Here is a 16,116-nt window from a genome sequence, read left to right as displayed (position 1 = left end):
GTGTTGGAGCCAGCTCTAGGACAGAAAGCTGATTGTTAAATTTTCAGTGTGAGCATTTACACTTCAGAAATCCAATGCTATAGATCAGACTAGATTTATTGGTTTTTTTTTTTTTTTGTCCAGACTTAAGAAAGTGATGAAGAAAATGTTTAAAATGTAAATTAAATTTTAAAGTATGCCCAGAGTAGTTTTGCAGGGGGGAAAGAAAAAACTAATCATAAAACTATAAATAGAAGTCCACCACTTACTTTAGTTATCTAAGCCATAGAACCAGTCAATGAAACCAATAGTAGCATGACACATTTAGCATTGGGGTCTTCCCTGTGATGAACACATTAGCCAGAACTTTAGTTTTCTAGAATCAAAGAGATTATTTATTCTACTTCCCTCATTTTACATAGGAGAAAACTGAGGCCCGATATAATAGAAATTAAATAACATGCCTAGGATCAGAGACAGAATTTAAACCTATGCCCTCCTTGGCCTCCAAATGTAGTGTCCTTTCCACTGCTCCAAACTCCAGACACGGATTTAGCTCCAATATTTTCTTTTGCATGGAGAAGAGCTTGCAAAGAGCTTCCCCTACTTTGCTATTTTATCAAGGATTCTGGTTAGGTAAAATACTGACCTTGATTTCCATTTCCAGTGTGGCTTTAAGGGAGGTAGAGAAGAGGAAAAAGACAACCTTTCCTAAATTTTAACTTCCCTTTAAGGCAACTTCTATGTAAAAAATGTCTAAAGGCATGTCTCTAGGGACCCTTCACTCTGCTCAATGCTGATTCAAACCTCCTTCTCTAGGCTGTGCTATTCTTTTTTTTTTTCCACAAACTGGGCTATAATAAACAAACCAGGGATTCAAGTTTGAGGTACAGCTAAAATGCTTATAATGACTTCTTGTGTCTTGGCCAACAGGCTATGTTTGGGATTAAAAGGGGAGGGGGTGTTGTGAGCTTCAGAAACACTGACTAGAGGCAAATAGAGTGGTAGAGTGTCAAAAATCCAAAAAAAAGTACATTTTACTAAGTCAGAGCTACTACTACCTAATGAGGCTTGATACAAACAACCCCTTTTACTGTAACCTTCCCTCCTGTGCTCACTATACTCTCCATTGGATCATTGTTTATAAGAGATCATTGACTTTAGAGTTGGAAAGTATAATGATCTAATGGTAATCATCTCTATGGCCAAGATAGGGAGTGTGAGGAAATAAGGGAAGAAAAGGGGAAAAAAGAAATTAACATAACTTCATTATATAATTTAAAGGAATATCAAATTGTACATAATAGATTTCATATGCAATCATCTTTTTTATTATAGAATATTCATTATTTTATTCTATAAATTAAACTTTTAGTAATTTTTTTATTTAAAAAAGAAAGTATAGTGCTTGGAGCTCAAAAAGAGAGGTTAAAGTGATTTGAAGTGAAGTTAGTGAAACTAAGGAATCAAGAATCTACTCTGGATTCCATGCTGTTTCATATATTTTTCCTGCCTGAGATGGAGATATAGATGAGACTTATAAAATTTGCAGATGACATAAAGCAGGGAGGCATTGTTAGCAGATTAAATCAAAGATTCTTAAACTGTGGATTGTCTCATAACTAAATGTGGTCGGTCATGAAATTATGATTTATTATCAGTAAATCAAAATATTTGTTTACTTATTTTATATACCTATATACCCGGGGTCATATAAAAATTTTCTCTGGAGAAAAGGGGTCTCCAATAGAAAAAGTTTAAGAAGACCTGGTTAGAATACAATTAAATGAAATCCAAAGAGGTTCACTCAGGTTCAAGCATACAACATATGTCTTATTGATTTGTGTCTTCACAAGTATAGTATGAGAAGGCTTGGTTAGGCAGCTCTTAGTCTGAAAAAAGATCTAGGGGGTTAAATGAAATCAAGAGCAGTAAGTCAGCAGAATGATGAGGTGCCAAGAAAGGGAATGCAATACGGGGTAGCATTGGGAGGCAGAGCTTTCAGGAATAAGAAGGCGATTGTTGGAATGTGACCTTTCCAAACACAGGAATTGTTTCATTCTTTGTATATGAAACCACAGTACCTAACCCAGGTGCACCTAGTAAATGCTTGTTGGTTGATTGATTGATGGATTGAATGGATTCAAATATAATCACTCTATTAGATAAAGGTAGGGACTGCATTGCTTTTTTCTTTGCATCTTCAGCATTTAGCACAGGTACTTGACACATAGTAAGCACTTAGGAAATGCTTGTTGGTTGATGGATTATTTGTCCCCTCCCTCTCCCTTACTCTGGTCTTTACTAGTCAGACTCAGTTAAAGAGGAGAAGCACCTAGAAGTGAAAGAATTTGAGACAATGTCATATGAGGAGTGCATGAAGCAACTTGGGATATTTAAATAGGAGAAAAGAAGATTCAAAAGGTCCTTGTTAGCTATCTTTAAGTATTTGCAAGGTTGCCATGTGTAGGAGGTGTTAGATTTATACTGTTTGGCTCCAGAAAACAGAATTAGGAGCAATATATGGAAATTTCAAATGAACAAAGTTTGGGTCCGTGTCAGAAAAAAATAAACATTCTGAACAAATAGAAATATCCCAAAGTAGAATGTGATGCCCTGGAAGGGAATGAGACCCTCAGGAAGCTTGTAAAGAAAAGTTGGAGAACCACAGGATGGGTATATTGTAGAAGGGAAGTCTGTATGGCATGGTTTGAACAAGACAACTACTTATGTCTCTTTCAACTATGAAATTCTGATTCTAAATCACAGATAGTAGCAAAAATCCGCATTTGAACCCATATCTTCTGGCTCCCATGATCTAGTATTGTAGAAGGGAAACCTATAGGCATGGATTGAATAAAACAACTACTTATGTCTCTTTCAACTATGAAATTCTGATTCTAAGTCACAGATAGTAAGTAGCAAGGTCCACATTTGAACCTAGATCCTCTGGCTCCATATCTAGTATTCTTGTTACTAAGTCCCTGTTTACTGATCCATAATTAACCTTATATAATAATAATATTAATTATTAATAAACAAATATTCTTAATAAACAAAAAAAAATTTTAAAAAGGAAAAATAAGTCCAGAAAGTTGTCAGAAAACTACTTTGAAAAATCCAAGGTAAGTACTACTTGATTTGATCACAATTTAGATTATATTCTCTAATGAAATGTTGAAAATCTGAAATCAATCCTATCTGAGAATAATATCCACCTCATCTTGGTATTCATGTCAACAAAACTATCAACAAACATTTATTAAACCCCTATTGTGTGCTGAGCATTATACTAAAATCAAACAAACCCACATTTAGAAAACCTAGTATAAGAATCTGTGGATTACTTTAATCTCAACTGCAATAAGGTATTGCTTTCTTTCATTTCTTCAATAAATGTTTATTGAGTGATTAAATGGTTGTTACTTTGCTCAGCACAAAGATGAATAAGAAACAATCTATCAAATAGTTGAGGAAATAATCTAAGATACAAATAGTAATTTTAAATGGAAAGACATTGCTAAAGGAGAAATACAATGTTTAATAGGAGAGATTACATTTGATTAGGCAACATCATTGAATACTTCAGGATATTTGACTTCTACTCTAAAGAATGGTTAAGAGATCCAATGGGTATAGGTTGAGGAGAGAAATAAGACAGGCAGAGAATCTTCTCAAAGTCCCAGGAAAAGATAGTATCACAGAATGTTAAGACTTTAACATGTGAAAGGTCCTTCAGAGAGCACCAGAATGAGAACCCTCTCAGCAACAGAGCTGACATGATCCCTAATCTTGAGTCTTCCCATTCTAATTTAGGATAACTAAGTGAATTTTTTTTTCCTTTACTAAACCAAAATTTGCCTCTACAACTTCTACCCAATGATTCTCATTTTGTCCTCTGGAGTCAAGCAGAACAAATCTAATCCTTCCTACACATAATATAATAGTACCTCAAATATTTGAAAATAACTGTATCCTGCCCAAATTTTCTTGTTTCTAGCCTAGATATCCTCAGTTCCTTCAAATGACCTCCATAAAACATAATTCCAAGGTTCTTCTGTACTATTTCTGCCTTCTTATGAGCTCTCTCCAACCTATCAATGTCTTTCTTAGGAATGAAATTAGAAATGGATACACAACTCCAATTGAGATCTGACCAGAAGACTTATAAGAAAGGATTATCATCTCCCTAATCCTGGAAACTTTGCCTAACTTTTATTGAAGATCAAGGTTACGTTGTCTCTTCCAACTGCCACATCCTGTTGCTGACTCATATTGAAATTCTCTGAAATCCTTAGTTTTTTTTTCCCAGAAAAACTGCTATTTGGACATTTTTCCTTTCTATTTTGCTTTCAAAGTTCATGTTTTCAACCCAAGCATGACTTGGGAAATATCCTCTTAGATTTGGTTCAATGTTCTGGTCTGTCAATATTTTTTAATCCTTTTGTCTAATATCCTAGTTGTCTCTTTCTTTTCTCTCCTTCCTTCCCTTCCTCTCTTCCTCCTTCTTTCCCTCCCCCCCCTCTCTTTCTCTCTCTCTCTCACACACACACATCTTTATGACTTTCAAAATTGTGATAACTGAGTAATCAACAGCTTGTTATACTCACTGACAAAATGAAGTTAAATAAAAATCTCTGAGGCACTCCATTGGCCATGTTGTCATCAAATTCTTAACTTTTGCTCATTTAGCTAGTTCTGAATCCAATTATCTAGCCCACATCTCTGAATCCTGTCCACAATACTTGCTGTCGTTTTTGTCCTTCATTCTCAAAGAAGACCATGGCATCAGGAGGGATGCCATGACATGTGAGTTGGCAAGGTCACTTGCCTCATTGCTAAAGTCTAAATTTATTACATCTTCACTATACCCCCTGGTCTTTCCCTTTAGAACCCTTTCCAAAAGGGCACTAGGGTTAGTCTAGCAAAAATAGGTGTTCCTTGCAATTGGCTGTGGTGTCAGGAGGACCTGAGTTCAAATCCAGACTCATATGCTTACCAACTGTCTGGAAAAATCATTTAATTCCAATTGCCTCAAAAAAGGTCTTCCTATTCTTGAGGAAGCCATACTGGTTTCTTATAAACATTGCCTCCTTTTTTTTATATGATCAAAAATCATCCCTTTAGCTCTAAGAATCCAAGTCTAACTCATTAGCCAATAGTTGTAGACTATATTCTCTTTCTTTGGGAAAATTGGGATAACAGAAAGGCAATGCACAGTAGGGTGGAATTCTGGAATAAGATAAGACTTGGCTTCAAATCCTGCCTCTATTACTAGCTGTGTGACTTTAATTCCATTTCTTAACCTCTTTTGTGTCAATTTCCTCATCAGCAAAATGGGAATAATAGTATATGACATATACTGTGTTTAAGGCTTTGAAAACTTTAAAGCCCTAGATAAGAGTCAGTTATTATTAAAAAAAAAAAAAAGAAAAGAAAATTGGAGCATCATTTGTCCTCTAATTTGGGATGCTGATCCATTTTGTTATAATCTTTTGAAAGGCTCTGCAGTCACATCTGTTGATTCTTTCAAGACTCTGAAATGGAGCCCATCTGCCTCAGAAACCTCAGAATTCACCAAGAACAGCTCAGTTATCTCTTGCAGTCCTCCTACTTATCTTTGGTATCAACTCAGTTCATATGTAAAGTTCACTGAAATCAAGGATCATATTTTTACCTTTCTTTGGATCTCCAACACTTAGCAAAATACCTAGCACACAGTAAGCGCTTAATAAATGTTCCTTGACTGAGTCCTGATTACCTGTATTTTATCTATTCAATCCAATTTTAAGATTTCCCTCTTTGGTAGAGAGATGAATGTAAAAAATTAATTTTAAGTAGGGTAACTCTGAGTTAAGTAGGGTCACTTCTCCAGTCTTCAGATATTATCACCCTATCCAGCCCTATTTTTATTTTTTCCTTCATTCTTTGTCCTCCTTTCCTTCCCTTTTTAATCCTTAGTTTCCATTCTTTACCTCAACCAATTCTGAACTTTGATGTTTCTGAGACTCTTCTCAAAAGATGGCAAGAACACTTTGTACTCTTCCTCCATTACTCAACTTTTCTTCCATCTTCAGCTGATCAGTGGATTCCCTGTGCATCCACATCGGCCTCTTTAGACAACTCCCTTATTTCCTGCCCATTGGAATTATTCCTCCTGCATCTTCAGAATTTCATTCTCCCCTTCAGCTTCCCCGCATTCCTACTCTGGCTTCTGAAGAATTCTATACCATGGAATCTTGCCAATCCTTTTACCAAATGCTCTGAAATCTGCTCATGGCGGGAAAGCATGGGATACATTGGGAGAACTGGGAGCAATACAAACTATAAGGTGTATGAAAGGAAGTAACAAAAGATAAAACAAAAAGATAAAAGTGTTTTTTTTAAAGCTAGACCATGGAAAGACTTGCTGGCTGAGAAAGGATTTTAAGACTTTATTCTGTTAGTAATGGAGAGCTATGTATGATTTTTTTATCATGGTAGAGTCTTGATTTCAAATGCATTTTTGAAGGATTAAGTTACTCTGGCTTTTTCTCAATCTCTTCTAAGATGTTCTCTTCACTAGCACCCAGGCATCATCATTACACTATGCAAACAACTTTAATGGTTTCTTTTTAGTCTTGTCTTCCCACATTAGCAAAGAGTATCATTTGTTTGCCACAACTCAACACCAGTGGGAAAAACTCTACTGTGATCAGAACTGAGCCAGAATTTGGAAGAAAAAAAAACAAAGAAAAGAACCAGATCACAATTGGGACATGAATGGCAACAGCTGTTTCTAAAGAACAGATCTTGTTAGAAGCATTTAAACAGCAGAAAAGGAATTATACCATTTTTCAGGATAGAGTTGATATAAGGTAAATCTCTCCCTTGTTGGAAAGAATAGGAACAAATAGTCTTTCTCTTTTTTAGCATACAAATATGTATGATTCAATGTCTTCATGAAGTCGTACTTGGAAATAAAGAAGGTTAGGACATAGAAAGAGCCAGGCCAAAGGACTGGAAGGAAATGGAACTGTCTACTGGCAATGGATCAAATAGGAGAGGGGTTCAGAGTTCTTGTTGGCTGGGTTTGGGGAAACTGATATATGGTTTTCATTAGGCTTTCCACTTCTGGGAGATTGATTTAGTGATCCTGGAAGTCCGATGAATTACTCTATCAGGGATGCTTGGGGATGGGTGGGAGGATGGGCTAAATAACTTCCAATGTCCCTTTCCAACTTGAAGATGCTATGGTTTTTCCTTTGATGGGATATTATATAAGTAACTTATCATGATATAATTAATTTCTTAAGACATCGATATGGGGGCTCCAGTGGAGGGAGCCACATTCTCCAGTCCTCACTGGGTAGGTGGGGGGTCTTAGGAATCATCTGTGACTGATTAAATGCTGGAAATAACTGTAATTATGAAACGCCTTAGCAACAAGCAGGAATTTCAACTTCTCATCTTTGTTGAATTTCTAAGTGACTTTGGGAGAGGCAGCATGGAGGACAGGGTGTTAGTCTTGGATGTCAAGATGGCCTGGATTCAAATCCCACTTCTGACCAAGATTAAGTTTACTTCACATTTCTGAGCCTCAGTTTCTTTACATGTAAAATGGGGATATTAGTACTTTCTTCAAAGAGCTATTGTCAGATTCAAATGAAACAATCAGTAGTAATTTATGAAGTATCTGTTGGGTATCAAGAATATAGAACTAAAAGGAATCTTTAAATCTGAAAACAATCACATATATAAGGAAGCTGCTGAGAACACATACAAAATTAGAGGTAGTTCCTGCCCTCTTGGAGCTTATGTTCTATCATTAGAGAAAACATAGAAACATGATAATTTCAGGGAGGGGAGAATTGAAAGAGGCTCTATTAGGAGATGGCTCTTGGCTAACACTTAAAGAAATCTAGAGAGAGATTGATATGATGGCATCCTACATGTTCTGTACAAGAGGCAAAAGAGGCAATGCCATGCATGGAGAAAAATAAGGTGGACCAGAGATTCAGTTAAGGGAAGTAATGTGGAATAAAGCTGGAGGCATAGATTGGGTTAAAAGGGTTAAAATGTCTAGTGGAAGAATTTTTATTTTTATTTAATCTTAAAGGTGAGGAGCCACTGGAGTTTATTGAGGAAGGAGCCAGAGCAGTGTTTTAGGAAAATCACTTAGGCCAACTGTGTGGAGGCTAGATTGAAGACAGATAGATCCTTGAGGCTGGGATAGCTCAAGTGAGAGTTGATGAAATGAGAGTGGGGAGGAGATATGGAAAGGAGATGTTAGAGCTAGGAAGAAGCATAGGTTTGGAATTAAAGATAATAACCATTAATTATTCTAGTATGCAAATAATACATATAAAGTGTGTCCTACCCTTTTAAGCACTATAGTTTATTCAGTTGTGGATGTTTTTAGTTTTTCCATATATATACAGTGGGAAGGCAAGTGACCAGGACCTGCTGACATTTCATGCTGTTGGATGGATCCCAGGACCCTCTTCTTTAGGACCCCCTCTCCATGACATTTAACTGCCTCTGCTTTTGGCTGGGGTCTTCCTCTCCCAATTCTAGATCTTCCAATCTCCTCGCCCTCCTCCAAGGGTTTACCAGCATGGCATTCCAGGCATTTCAGGAAAGGATGGAAGCCCAGCCCCTTCCTGCCTCCCATCAAAACACACATACACCTTCTCTATGGAGTTGATACCTGAAATCCTACAATAATTAAAGGTAATTGTAGTTTAGCAGAAAAAGTACTAGACTTGGAATTGGAAACACACTCCACTGGTTAGTTGATATTGGCCAAGGCACTTAACCCCCCTCAGTTTCAGTTTTCTCATCTATAAAATGGGATAACATTTACATTATTTACCTCATTGAACACTTATGAGTCTCAAAGATATGGAGCTTTATAAAATGCTACATAAATGTATATTTTCTATACTTCTTTCCTTTGACTTGAGCTTTTTTTAATAAAATTCAAGTGTACCTGAAATTAGTTAGTATAATAATTAATAAAAGAAGAGGTGTGGTGCAATAATGGCTAAAAACAATAATAATAACACACATATATGTGTGCACACCCACACAAACAGCATCTCACCTGTACTGTGCCTTTGTACTTACTCCCCCTAGGGCCTGGACTGCTGTCCCTACTCATGTAGAAGATGCAATTTGAATGAAACTTTAAAGGAAGCTATAACCACTGTTCATCATTAGCATCTTAATGATGATATTGCTGATACTAGGAGTCCTGGATGAGTTTTGATGAAAGCCATGATGGCAACTGAACCCATTGTGGAAGGGGTGTCCTGCTGAGTAAAGAGGAAGCTCCCACACTTCTTCCATTTGGGGCACAGATGTCCAGGGCATCCCTACTTCCTCTTCCCAGTAGTCCTCACTGACTCATGGTTATCAACTGCTAACAACCTACACCCCCAAAATACCCCTTCTTCATGGATTTATATTTGTTTATCAAATATAATCCTTCATTTTCAAACACCTGGTTTCAAAAATCTGCTTATACGAGTTCCAAAATCCTGGTCCTGAGTTAAGAAATTCTTTTCCATTGCAAGGATCTTTTAATTTTTTAATTTATTTAAAAATCTTTTTAGGTTTTTATGACATCTTTTCCTCTTTGATAAGTTTTCAAAAGAGAAAACTCCTTTTATCATATACAGCACCTGTTGGGAAGTGGGAAATAGAGATGCTACTGGATGGAAAAAATTTCTAATTCCTAGAATGTGGTTTTTTTCTCTAGTAAGCTCTTTGTTAGAAGATTGAACTTTGCTCAAAGGGCCTTCACCAAGACCCCACTAAACAACAGCTAGAACAAGAGACTAGTACAAAACGGTTAAGATTTATCTTGCAATTTAAGGGTTAAGATAGGTTCTAAAAAAGAGGCTCTCTAGGACAGGGATATGTAGCTCTTGAAAAGACTGATGGTGTACCTGATTTGGTTCCCATCTCATCCCTGCTCTGGACCACCAAAGTATTCTTGAAAAAATTATTTAACTTCACTTGCTCTATTTAGCTCCCCTAGTTCTCCAGACTTTTCTACCTCTTACCTCCACCTTCTAACACCCTCTTCTAATTTGTGAGCAATCCAAACCACCTTTATTTTTGCTTGTATTTGGATCCCTATCCCTTAGCACAGTGCCTAACACATAGTAAGTGTTTAATAACTGCTTTCCTGAAGTAGGGTTAATTAAACCCCATAAAAAGGCCTGACTTGGGTTCTGTAAGTGGGTTCCCATTTTATGGAATTGGGGTACACTTATTCTTGCAAGAATGTAAAATAAATCTTTCCTGCATTCAAAAAATGCTTTCCTTCTTTTTTTCCCTCTTTCTCTCTTTTCATCCTAAGCTGTTACCAACTTAAAGTTATTCTTTGCTATTTTCTCTTCTTTCTTTGTCCTTTGTTATAAGGCATAGACTTCTGGAAAGGGATGGAGAGAAAAGGGGAAAACACAGGTGATGTAAATAAAACAAAAAAAATCAATAAAATCTTTTTTCCCAAAACAATGATAACCAATAGATATGCCAGGTCCATTTTGTATATTGTAGACTGCAACCTAATGTAAACTATTATTATGTTTATTCACATCATAAAGTAGAATCTAAAAATTTGTCTTGCAGTCCAATAGATGGAGAACTCTTTGACTTGCTCTTTGCCCAAGGTACTGAAAACCACTGTAATTTCTCTTTTTAGTCTTTAAAAATTCACAACCATAGAGCCCTAGATGGCACAGTGCATCTAGCACCAGTTCTGAAGTCAAAAGGACCTGGAATTCAAATGTGATCACAGACACTTATTACCTGTGTGACTTTTGGCAAGTCACTTAATTCTGATTGTCTCCAAACAATAAAACAAAAAAAAAAAATCCTCAACATCAACCTAGGTCCCTGGCTCTGAGCTAATTAGCTTACTGAGCTGATTAACTTTTGACTCAGTTCTTTCACCATGATTTATCTATGACTTTCCCATCCACTAAGAGAAAGTGACTGGGAAGAACTAGAATAGAGAATCTTTTGGACTATTTATTCATGAAATGTTTCTTCCTCTTTCTTTACACTCACCTGTTTTTTTTTTCAGCCGGCATTATGAAAAATAAGATTGAGATAAAGATGAGAAATTCATAATATCAGTAAGACAACCAGGACTTTGTTCCAGAGTGTTGACAAAAGCACTATCTGGGGCACATTTCCTTTTTCACCTTACCCTCCCCACAATCTTGTCTTCCAGCCCACATTCCCACTCTAGAACCATCATCCTCCTTGACCCAAGTACAAAAATTCTTAGTTACAACTCTGACATGAGGAGTAGACGGGTATATGTGGGAAAAAGAAAATTAATGGCATGATTTAAGGTAGAAGAGTGGAGTGAAGAGTTTATGAAGTCTTACAAAGATAATCTCAGCTCTGTAATAAGAATAGCTTCGCAATTTGGACAAATAGAAAAGTCATCTTATTATTTCCCCTTGTTACCATTGTTATAAAACAAATTCAAGTCAGCCCCCAAATAGAAAGCCTATGAAGGAATTTCCCATGGTGCTCCCTTGGGTAATTTACTACTACCACCAATTGAGAACCAATGGAGATCCCTCCTTCAGAATATCAAATTCACAAAAGTCATTGCATTCCCCCTTTCAGTATCTCTTTTCTTTTCAGCCCCCCTAATTCAAAGGCACAAACTATTTTTACTATAGTGTGAGGAAAGCAAACTACTGATGCTGAATAATTAGAATGAATAAAGCAAAAGACAATTGTCTTTGATTACATTTCCTACAGAAGTTTAGCCAATGAAAAGAAATTGCCACCACAAGGATATAAAAATAGATCAGAAGTTACTTGAATCTGCAAATATTTGCTCTCTTCAAGCAAAAAATATGGTAAATAACTTTAGAAAATAAACACATTTATTTGTAAATTGTCTTAGTAGAGGAGTATGAATACATCTCACAAGTCCGTGAATAGCAATAAAGGTGTAGGATCAGAATTTTTAGATGCAAAAGAAAAATTGCAAATTTTTAAAAGGGTAATGTTTCAATATCAATCTATTTTCATCACTGATATCTCTGTACCCATAACAAGGAAAAGGAAGTAAAGATGAACAGCTGATGGAAAAACCTTTCTAAATGACTGAAAATATCATAGACATTATCAATAACCTATAAAACTCTTCATAAGGACTGTTCAGTAATCACTGATGAAAATTTAAGAAAGCAACATAAGGGCAAGAAATTCTAAAAGACAGCACACATGTTTATAGTCAAGCAGCTAATTAAAAAGTGAAAAGAATACAAGATCCCACCTTTTTATTCTTTGATTGTTTTTAAAAAGCATTTACCTTGGCAACACAAAACATAATTTTGAGGGTTCTCCTTCAACAAAATGTCTCCCATATATTAAAGGAGTCCTCTGCATTTTCCTGGTTTCATTAAAAGCATATTATCACTTGTGTATTCATGAGGAGAATTGGACCACAAAGAGACAAGCAGATCTCATAGTCATATGCGCCTAAATCAACTGGGGTATAACTGATCTACACAGAGCTTTATAACTGGGCCAAAGAGATAAAGAATAAGTTAGGAATGATTGAGAGTTGAAAAATAGATGGGGGTGAGGAAGTATAGGAAATGCTGGAAGAGAGAAGTCAAAATTGAGAAAGCTGATGAAGATAAGAATAGAGAGACACTGACCAAAGTATAATCAGAACAAGTACTGAAAATTGAGGAATTGCTTTCCATTGCCCTGCTTAGGAACAATTTTCTTTTCTATGAGAACACATTTTCCTATAGTTTCTTCATGTTAGCAATATTAGGTCTAATCACATCTATTATTTACAGTCAACAAATGGTAATATAATATTAAACAATACAAAATTAATTAGCCAGATTGTTGCCATCAGGATTAACAGTTTTCCTTCTCCTCCCTCATCTACTCACTATAATTATCTAATTTTCTTCATGAAGAATGGTCCAAGACCACTGGAAGTAACCTTTTCCTTCTCTTTCATTCCCTATATTCCTTATAAATTGTAGGAATGGGATCAATAAGCATTTATTAATTGCTTGATATGTGCCACACACTAAGCATAGAGAGGAGATAAGGCCTGAAATTTTGATTTAGTTCATTTAGAAAATTTTCACTCCCTCTATCAAGGCAGATCAGTATCTTTTTTGCAATTCTGAGAGGCATCTAGAGCACTGAGGGTAAGGCCTTACCCCAGTAACCAATGCAAGTCAAAACAATCAGGTCTTCTTGACTGCAAAGCTGACTCTCTAACCTCTAACCACCCCCCGACTTCTTGAAGACAAAAACAAATCAGCCCTTTGCCCACAAGGAACCTACAATCTATTGGGGTTCAATAAACAGCCACTTGAAGCTGATCCTTTTTGGAGCTTTTTTCACCCTTCCTATAATCTGGAGAAGGAAATCAGGATTCTCTGGAAGTTTCTCAGACCACCTTGCTAGTATGATCTGATAAAGGATCAGATCTGCCAAGAATTTGGAGCCAAGAAGCAAAGTCTGATTAACCTCAATTTTTTCATCTACTAATGACTCATATTTTATAGTATTTTCAAGTACTTCCCACATAGCAACTCTTTGAGATAGGTATCCCTTTTATAGATGTGAAATGACTTATCCAGAGTCATATGATTATTAACAGAGCCAAGATTGTCAACTAATTACCTTGGGTCCAAGTTCTAGCTGCTGCTCCAAGACATTTTTCCCCTGATTATACTAGCTTTCTTTGTAGTGCCTGTCACATAGCAAACACTTAATAAAAATTTTCTGATTTGACTTGACTCTCTGTAAAATGGGAGAAAGAAATTAAATGGTAAATGGATTAAATGAGATTATGGGTCAGACCATTGAGATACTTTCCAACTCTGAAATTCTGTAATCTTTGTTGAGTAATTCCTTAGGAAAAACAATAATTTAAGTAATCTGCTCCTCTATTAAGCACTCATCATCTCTTAAGTGTTTCAAAGATATTGATGTATCTGTCAAAACAATGTACTTAGTCTTGGCCAACAGATCACTTACCCAGGAGAGCCAGTCCAATATATAGAAAATTTTGCCAAAGTAGTGCAGATGAGATACTGATATCCTAAATATAACCAGCACATCTGCACAACAATGACCATAAGTCCCCTAAGTTCACTAATGTTGGAAGATATCTATATAGATCCTGCAAAATTCTTTAGTTTCCCAGAATTGTTCTAACCTTCCTCCCTACTATCCTTGTCCAAAAATAATGTGCATCCAAGGAAGTTCCAATCTTATCCTACCTAGGAAACCTACCACACAAGTATCAGACCAAAAGTCAAAAAAATAAAGAAAAAATTTTAAATATGGCATAATCCTTTGGAATTCTTTCAATGATTAAGAGCAGCCAGATTGGAAAATCAAAAAGGCAAGTTGTCCTTTTCTCTATGTGAAATAAAATACAAACCCAAACTCCAAATGCCCTTATAGAAAATGTTAGTCACTTCTCTTTGATTCTCCTGGAACTAATACAAATACAGAGACAAGATGTTTATTTTGAGGCAGTATTAGGAACTAGATCTGTGTTTTACTTGCTATCTCTTCCATCGGGAAATTCCTTCCATCAAAACAGGTCAGCACTTTCCCTGCAATTTATAATCTTAGAAATTTACACAGAACACTGGGAATTTAAATGATTTATTCAGGATCACACAGCCAGTTAAGTATCAGATGTAAGATTTGAACACAGATCTTCATGATCTTATTCATGGTCAGTTTTCTACTCCTTATACCATTCTGCCTCTCACAAGAGGGGGAAAATATTTATGATAGTGTTTTCAGTAGGGAGCAAGCACCTGTCCAGAGTAGGGGATATTTCAAGTTTAACAAGAGACCAGGATTCCTACTGAAATATTGCAAAGGACAATCAGTTAGAAATCTCCCACAAATCACCATGTGTGTAATCACTTTTTAAAGCTTGTGTGAGCATATTCCAAGTCATTTTCTTCATTGAGTTACTAGTTGGCAAATACATCCACTTACCTGTAGGCAAGACCTGTGTGCCACATGAGGAGAATCAGATATATTCTTGAAAAAGTTAGTAAAAGTGCTTCTTTAATGACACAAAGTTTAAATTATTTTTCTCATCTGTCCCCATCCCCTCAGCCCCAAAGCACCCACATGAAATGTGAAAAAAGCCCAGGGGCTTATGCATCTGGAGATAGCATCCTCCACCTGTGAGAGGTGGATGGACACCAAACTCTCAGCCATGAAATCCTCCAGGAAAACCTTCTTACCTGAGATGCCGGAGATCCTTGACAGGCAATGAAGGACAAGAAAAAGAACAAGGCACATTGAGATCCTGAAATCATCTTGCTACTTTGTGAGTTTCTTTGCAGAGAGGAAAAGTGCTTCTTTTTTTCCCCCAGCCTCCCTCAAGATTGTCTTAAATGGGTCCAAAGCCCTGACAACAATTGGAATCCAGCAGTACTCTAGTTTAGGACGCCTTGGAGAGTTCCAACTGTTTGTTAATGATGTTAAAGACTGGGAAACGTCTGGCTACTCTTGCTTTTGCAAGCACTTTTCTGTGCACCCAGCTCGTAGTTGTGGGGCTGCTGCCGCTGTTGCTGCTGCTATTACTGTTGCTGCTGCTGCTGCTACAGCTGTTGCTGTCCCAGATGCAGAGGTTGCTGCTGCTCTCAGGGCTTATGAGCTAACACCTAAGTGGCTTGGTTTGGCTCTGATTCCATTCCTCCCACTCAAATACCCAGCAAAGCCTATGCCAGTCCTCAAGTTGTAGGGAGTGGGGGGGAGGAGTGGAGAGGACAGCACCAAGCATATGTCTCTGCCTGCCAAATTGCTGGCTAAGTCCCCAGGCCCTTTCCTGGATTCAGGGAGGAAAGGAAAAAGGGGGGGGGGGAGAGATGCAAATGGGACCTTTTTGCAGCCTGCACTGTCTTCAAAGGGAGCTGAAACGCTCCTTCCTTCTTTGTCTCATCCAAAAGAGAAGGGCTGCTCCTGCAGAGAAAGCCTCTGAGAACAACCAGCACATTCTTTCAGCATCTGATAGAAAAGAGATGATAGAAATCTCTCGGGGGAGAACAGGACACATGTCATTGTTGGCTGTTAAAGTCATGCCAGTTGGTGATTTCTTGGGGGACA

At 36.9% G+C, this 16,116-nt stretch overlaps 1 protein-coding gene across 1 annotated transcript in view; it reads right to left on the bottom strand.

The window, feature by feature from the left end:
- The window catches only part of FBLN7 (fibulin 7), a 68,550-nt gene extending 52,798 nt beyond the window's left edge, over positions 1-15,752 (bottom strand). The window contains exon 1 of the mRNA XM_012540098.2: positions 15,252-15,752. Within this exon, the coding sequence (XP_012395552.1) occupies positions 15,252-15,326 (75 nt within the window). The 5' untranslated portion in view covers positions 15,327-15,752. The remainder of the gene's footprint in view (positions 1-15,251) is intronic.
- Positions 15,753-16,116: the final 364 nt, after the last annotated feature.

The sequence above is a fragment of the Sarcophilus harrisii genome, chromosome 2, assembly GCF_902635505.1.
Source record: "Sarcophilus harrisii chromosome 2, mSarHar1.11, whole genome shotgun sequence".
Classification (NCBI taxonomy): Eukaryota; Metazoa; Chordata; class Mammalia; order Dasyuromorphia; family Dasyuridae; genus Sarcophilus; species Sarcophilus harrisii.
The sequence above is the reverse complement of the archived record's forward strand: the minus strand, read 5'-3'. Positions and strand labels throughout refer to the sequence as shown.